Source organism: Trichosurus vulpecula, chromosome 8, assembly GCF_011100635.1.
Source record: "Trichosurus vulpecula isolate mTriVul1 chromosome 8, mTriVul1.pri, whole genome shotgun sequence".
Lineage (NCBI taxonomy): Eukaryota > Metazoa > Chordata > Mammalia > Diprotodontia > Phalangeridae > Trichosurus > Trichosurus vulpecula.
The window spans coordinates 184,526,904-184,534,292 of NC_050580.1; the positions used below are offsets into that span (position 1 = coordinate 184,526,904).

Below are 7,389 nucleotides of genomic sequence, written 5' to 3' on the forward strand. Positions count from 1 at the left end.
TGATTCAGTGAGCAGGGCATCCTCTGAAATTGCCTGTAAGAGGAGAATAAAGAGAGAATTCAAATTACTGGATATAATGTTATCCCAGAATCCAAGTCAATTTAATAAACACTAGTGAAGGGTCTACTATGTGGAATGCTATGGAAATTCAATCTCATCTCACCATTTCATAGCCAAAATAACTTCTTAATCTGTGATCACACAGAACTACAAAGTTATTGGCATATTCAGTTAAAACCTTGTCCCCTAGCCCTTCTCTAGCTTTTCTCCCAGAGATGACTGGGTAAAATCAAAGGGATAACTGCTTCCCAGAAAAGTGTTGGGAGAGGTAGGCAAGGCAATGCACCAGAAAAGAATCAAAGAAGAAAGAAATGGTGAAGTCATTCATTTCACTCTACAGTTCCTGCCTTTATTTCCTTTCATTCCATTCTACCTGATCATAAACATTCTGTAGTTCCCTTCTCCTTCACTCTGTGGTGGAAGAGAATGGAAGCCTATACTGCTGTTGGAGTTGGAAAACCTGAAGTGATTGCGCACTTTGCTGCTTCTTCATGCCTGTGAGATTTTGGCCAAGTCACTTAAGTTCTCTGAACCTCACTTTTCTCATGTGTAAATGAAGAATAACACATCCTGCACTGCCTACTATAATTCACAGGATTTTTGTGAGAATCAACTGAGATAATGCACAGATAATGCATATTAACTAGAAAGGGTTACATCAAGCTATTCCTATTTATACTATTTTTTCATCTTCTCATACCATTGTACTGTTCATACAAAAACAAAATGAAGGACACCTAGTTAGATCTCACAATTGGAGCTCATTATAGGTGTTAGAAGGGGACTCGGGATATGAGGTACGACAAAAAAAATACATCTATATTAGTGTGAATCGTGAATCCCATGATGTGGTAGCATTATTCCAATGTACTATATATTTCCATTGAGCTGTAACAAATTAACATACTTTACCTAATAGTTTCAAATGGTAAGATTTGGATTTAGAATTCTTTATTCTCACTAATTTGGACCTAGTTATTGGATATTGACTTTATTAGATTTAGAGAGAGAGAGTTAAGGGGTCAGACATCTGATCAGGAGATTACAGGGGTGTGCTTGCTGGCACTGAGAGCAGAAGTCTGTTGTTTTGCCCATACTTGCATCTGAGGCACAGTCCTGAGTGGTAGAACCAGGAAGAGGAGCACAAAACCTGTGGAGCCTGGGACAGTGCCACTTCCACTCTGCAAGTAGAGCCCAACTTTAGCACAAGTTACACAACCAGTTTCAACAAACTCGAACGTTAGTCAATGCATGAGTGAAAGTTTCTTCTAAGCTAAAAAATCATAAGAATAGGAGAAGCCAGAGCTGGGTTCTCTGAAAGATGCCACCTTTTCACTTTATTTGTCCTCCTAAAGATCTTGAACCCAACACTTATCTATTTCCTTTATGTTCTACCTAGGACCCTGCAATTGTTCACCCTATCCTTCTTGACTATGCACTCTGCTGTTCCCATACCTCAAAAACCATCCTATGTGGTTTTCTGCTTCTTCAATTATGTGCTCATCTATATCAGCAACCTACCTCTAAAATTTGATCCTCATTTAGAACTTCTCTATTTCTTACAATATTTTCCCTGTCATATAAGCTAAATGATTCTCTATTCTCCTATCTCCTTTGTACTCAAGATCAAAAGTTACAATTCTGTTGATATTAACTCCACAATGTCATATATTCTTCCCCTTCTTTCTAGTCCCACTACTACCAAACTAATTCAAAACCTCATTGTGTCTCACCTAGGTTATTACAGCAAACTACTGGGCAATATTCCTATGTTTAGTTTTTCCTTCCTACCCTCCATTAATCCACTCTGATCTGATACTGAGCTTCATAAATATAGTTCTTCTCAAAGACCTTCAACGGCTCTCCGTTATTTAATAATAATAATAATAAACTTTCCATAGTGCTTTACAATTTGTTAAGTATTGTATGGACATTATCTCATTTGAGCAGATGAATTAATCAAATAAAGTCCTAATTTTTTAGGGTGGCTTTCAACAAGAAACCCAGTTTCATTCCAACCTATCTTTTGAGTTTTATCTCCTACTATTTTCCTATACACATACTGTTTTCAAGCATCCAAGACAATCTTACCATTTCCTAAGACTGTTTTTCCATATTTTCCCAGCTCCTAGCTTTTCTTCTCCATATTGCCTCTGCCTGAAATATTCTATCTCATACTCTAAGTCTGTATGTCCACATTTCACCCATACTGTAAGATACACCTTAGTTGCCACTTCCTCCATAAGGACTTCCCTAACCATGCCAATCCATAATGATCTCTCCTTCCCCTAAACTCATAGCTTTCATGACATGACCCATTCTGCTCCCTTGGCATTGAATGATATACACTGATTTTAGATGGTTCTAGAATTGTTTTTATTTGTATTCTGGTTTGACATTTCCTGGGCCCCACAAATCACTAGATTGTAAGTTTCTTGAGGGTGTAACAAAGTATTGTCCCTCTCTGCATACACCACAGTCCTGATAAAAGTGCAAGTCACATAGCATAAACCCAGCAAGTATTTGTTGAGTCAGTGAACTGATGAAATCTGATGACCACAAATGAATGAAGTAACAGAACCTTTCAAAAATTTAAGCAAAAGGACAGGATGACAGATTGTAGCAAATAAGAAATGGAGAATAATGAGGAAAGAACAAGAGACTAGTAATCAACCCTACTTCTGGAGACCAAGCAGTTCCACACGCCAAGCTCAAAATAAGGAATGTACCTGAAATTTCTATAAAGGCCATTTTTTCAGCAAAGAAAAATTATTTTGGCCCCTTCCCACCTCTGCTCTCCATCCTACTGGAAAAAAAGAAAGAAAAGAAAAAAGGAAGGAAAATCCATTTAACAAAAATGTAGTCAAGCAAAATAAAGTCCCACATTGTCCAGGTATATCTTATTCTATGACAAACAACTTTAAAAGATGTGAGAACTCCATTCAATGGTTTCACTGGTCATGACAAAAAGAATTCACAGTCCCCTTAAAAAGATATAGTTCAATTTACAGCTCATATTCATGCTGTGTTCTGATTCCTCCACTTACTAGCAATGTCTTCACCTGTTGCTTTGCTTATTTTTATTTACTTATTTGTATATATGCTGAATCCACACTATCCTGAGTGGAATATAAATTTCTAGATTGTATGAACTTCTTTCTTTTTTATTTACATGCCTGGCATATATTACAAGGCCTAATATGTGAGAAACATTTAATATCATTTGAGTTACATTGAATTTTAGAAATGAGTAAATGAACATTGTGATTGGTTATGGAAAACCAATAGAATCCTTCAAAAAAATGTTTGATTCTATATTAAGATATATATACATATATACAAATTCAAGCTTTAGCTTGAAAAGTGGACATTAAAAATTTAAAGATTAACAAAAGGTCCAGAGACTATTTTTACAAAAGTTTAATGAAGGCCTAGAGCAAACGCATGTAAAAGATGAAAAGTAGCAGTCACAAGAAGGGCTAAATGGCAAACAGGTTGACACAATGCAGTGTATGATATCACTTAAAAGTCTGGCGTCTTCTCAAAAAGAGAAAGTCCTTTTTCAAAAAATTTAGAGTCTAATCAAGCAGAATCAAGAAGACCCTACGGTACTATTCATTAGGTACACCTTAAATACATGTATTAAGCAAATAAAACAATTTCTTTAGTACTCTTTCAGGAACTTCAAAGACAGGTTCTTTTAAAAGATTGCAAACACAATATTCATAGTACTAATACGTTATTCAAAAAGGGATTGACAGGTTTCCTCAATGGAACTAAAATGGACAAGAAATTGTGGTTTTTGACTGTACAAATGATTTTTTCCTACAATTAATGCACCTAAAATCCACAAGAAAGGATTCTGCATTGGAGTTGGAGGTGAGTTAACAAAAAGCTGCAGCAATTTCCTCATTTTTAAATTGTCAACAAATACCTTTCATAGAAATTCTCTTCATGCTAGAGTTTTCTGGCATGGAAATCTTCTCTATCTAGTCTTGCCTTTATGCCTGTTTTCTTACTAGCTTTCACTAGCTTCCTTCCATCTCATAATTATAGTTAATCCCCTCAAATTCCTGCCCTTGGATTTCCTTTCTGCTCCATCTATACTCTCCAGTGATGATCTCATGTATATTTATATAGACAACATTCAAAGTTCTCTCCCAACTCTACACTCCTGTTTCCAAATCCATACTTGAAATTCCCATTTGGATCCCACTAGGAATTCAAATCAACATGTTCAAAACCAAGCTCATCCTTTCCCATTACAACTTCTGTTTCCAGACTTTCTTATTATGGACGTTAGAAGTTCTTGCCTTCCCATCAAGTCATTGAAGAGATTTTCCTGAAACTCAAAACCTGGCTACACACTCTTCTCATTGCCAACTTCATCTCTTTGTTCCTTATTGTGTAGATGACTGGATTCAGAAAGGGCATCAGAATTGCATCAAAGATAGCAAGAAATTTGTCCAGATGTGATGTGTTAAATGGCCACGCATAGAAATAGATAATTGGACCAAAAAACAAAATCACCACAATGATGTGAGATGAAAGAGTAGAGAGAGCCTTAGAAGAACCACTTGATGAATGTTTTTGAACAGTGAACAAGATGAAAATGTAGGATATGATCAAAATGAGAAAGACACCTAAGGACATAAAGCCAGTGTTGGCAGTGAGCATGAACTGAAGTCTGTATGTGTCTGTGCAGGCAAGTTTTATGAAACGAGGGAAATCACAATAAAAACTGTCCAATTCATTGGGACCACAGAAGGGCAGGTTAATTACAAAAGCCATTTGGACTACTGAGTGGATGAGGCCAATGATCCAAGCAGCAACCAGAAGCAAAATGCACATTCTTGGACACATAATGATCAAATAATGGAGAGGCTTACATATGGCTACATATCTATCAAAGGCCATAGCTACAAGCAGCACCATCTCAGCACCAAAAATCAAGTGAATAAAGAACATCTGGGCAATGCACCCAGAAAATGAAATGAATTTATGTTTTCTGAAAATGTCACATATCATCTTAGGGGAAGTGACAGAAGAAATTCCTAAGTCAATGAAAGAAAGGTTGGCCAGCAGGAAGTACATGGGAGAGTGTAAGTGAGGGTCAGAAGTCACTGTGAACACAATGAGGGAATTTCCCAGCATGCTTGCCAAGTAGAAAACAAAGGAAAACACAAAGAGTAGAAGCTGAATGTCCCAAGAATTGGTGAGTCCCAAAAACACAAACTCAGACACTGTTGTGTGATTTACTCTGTCCATTCATTCGGTCATCAGGGCAACCTCTGAATCACCTGTAGGAAGAGAATAAAGACAGAATTCAAATTACTGGACATGATAATGATATCCCAGAATTCAAGTTAATTCAATAAATGCTAGTCAAGGGCCTGCTATGTGCCATACTATAGAAATCTAATCTCATCTCACCATTTCATAGCCAGAATAACTTCTTAATCTGTGACCACATAGAACTACAGAGTTATTGCCATATTCAGTTAAAACCTTGTCTTCTGGCATTTCTGTAGTTTTTTCCTAGAGAGGACTAGGTGAAAGCAAAAAGACGGCTGCTACACAGAAAAGAATTGGGAGAGGTAGGCAAGGCAATGCACTAGTTCAGAATCTGAGAAGAAAGGAGTAGCAGAGTCATACATTTCACTATACAGTTCCTACCTTTGCTTGGTGAGGATGTTCTTGGTGAATTAAAAGCTCTTTATTTCCTTTCATTCCATTGCCTCCTTCTATCTCATCATAAACATTCTCTGATTCCCATTCTCCTTCATTCTGTGGTAGCAGAGGGTGGCAGCCTATACAGTTGTTGGAGTTGGAAAACCTGAAGGGATTGCACACTTTGCTGCTTCTTCGTGCCTGTGAGATTTTGGCCAGGTCACTTAAATTTTCTGAGCCTCACTCTTCTCATGTATAAATTAAGAATAATACATCCTGCACTGCCTGCTATAATTCACAGGATTTTGTGAGAATCAACTGTGATAATACATAGAAATGTGCATAGTAACTAGAAAAGGTTACATTAAGTGATTACTATTTATATTATTTTTTCCATCTCATACCATTGTAGTCACTGTTCATCCAGAAACAAAATGAAGGACACCTAATGAGGTCTAGCAATTGGAGCCTGTTCTAGGAGGTAGAACAAAAAAAAAGTCTGTACTACTGTGAATAATGAATCCCATGATCTTACAGCATTATTCCAATTCAATGTATGTTTCCATTGAGTTGGAACAAATTAACATAATTTACAAGGTTATTTCAAAGGGTCATATTTGGATATAGAAATCTTTACTCTCACTCATCTGAACCTACCTGTTGGGTGTCGACTTTAATAGATTTAGAGAAAGAGAGAGAGTAAAGGGGTCAGACATCTGATCAGAAGGAGATTACAGGGGTGTCTTTGCTGGCACTGATGGCAGGAGTCTGTTGTTTTGCCCATACTTGCATCTGAGTCACAGTCCTGAGTGATAGAACCAGGGTGAAGAGGAGCACTAGCACACCAGAGCTTATGGCAGCAGTGGAGCAGGGACCCTAGCCACAGTTCAAGGGCAAAAAAGAGTGCTTGTGTTGACTCAAAGACCAGAACACAGGCCAGGAGAATAGCAGACACATCTCTCCTTAGATCATACCACCTTAGAAGAACTGAATGTTTACAGGCCCCCAAAACTAGCTCTGAAAACAGCTGCACAAAGCCCTTGAACCTTGGGACAGTGCCCCTTCCACTCTGGAAGTAGACCCCAACTTTAGCAAAGAGTTAAAAGTCAAGAAATAGGCTGTATGCAGCCCTAGCAAGTGCCAAGGAAGAAGAAATGATGGAGACAAGAGAAAGAAAAGAACTAAAGTAAATATGGTGAAAAGAAATAAATGAAGAAAACTTCAAAAGTAAACTTTAAAGAGGCAAAATATAACAATAGTAATAAAGAAAGAACTAAGAGACTGAGGGGGGAAATAGGCAAAAGAGTCCAAAGAAGTGAAGCTTTAAACTTAGACTGCTTGTGTCTTCAAGGCTTCCTAATCAATCCATAAACATTCATTAAGCTTTCACCATGGAATATTCCTTCCTAATCACATAATTAGGAGACAAATCCCAGTGATAAATAGCTGCACTCAGTGCTGGTCTCTAATCTAATCCTAGGCTATCCTTAAGAGAGAAGACAGATTGCAGATATGCCATTCCTCCACACCAGATTCTGTGCACTCCTACCCATAGTTAAAGCCTTTTTTATTTTTAATTGACACTTCTGCAATAGTCTCCTTACTGGATTCCCTGATTCCTTTCTATGCCACTTTCCATCTAAACTATGCGCTATGCAT

General features: G+C 37.4%; 1 protein-coding gene across 1 annotated transcript; it reads right to left on the minus strand.

Annotated features, from left to right (window-relative positions):
* Positions 1 to 4,380: 4,380 nt before the first annotated feature.
* LOC118829797 (olfactory receptor 4F3/4F16/4F29-like) lies at positions 4,381 to 5,343 on the minus strand. Its single transcript, XM_036736672.1, has one exon. It carries the CDS (start codon positions 5,326 to 5,328, stop codon positions 4,381 to 4,383), a length of 948 nt encoding a protein of 315 aa, XP_036592567.1. The 5' UTR covers positions 5,329 to 5,343.
* Between the last annotated feature and the right edge of the window lie 2,046 nt (positions 5,344 to 7,389).

Excerpts from the sequence above, each read along its gene's own strand:
- LOC118829797 (XM_036736672.1), bottom strand. The coding sequence starts at position 5,328 with ATGGACAGAGTAAATCACACAACAGTGTCTGAGTTTGTGTTTTTGGGA.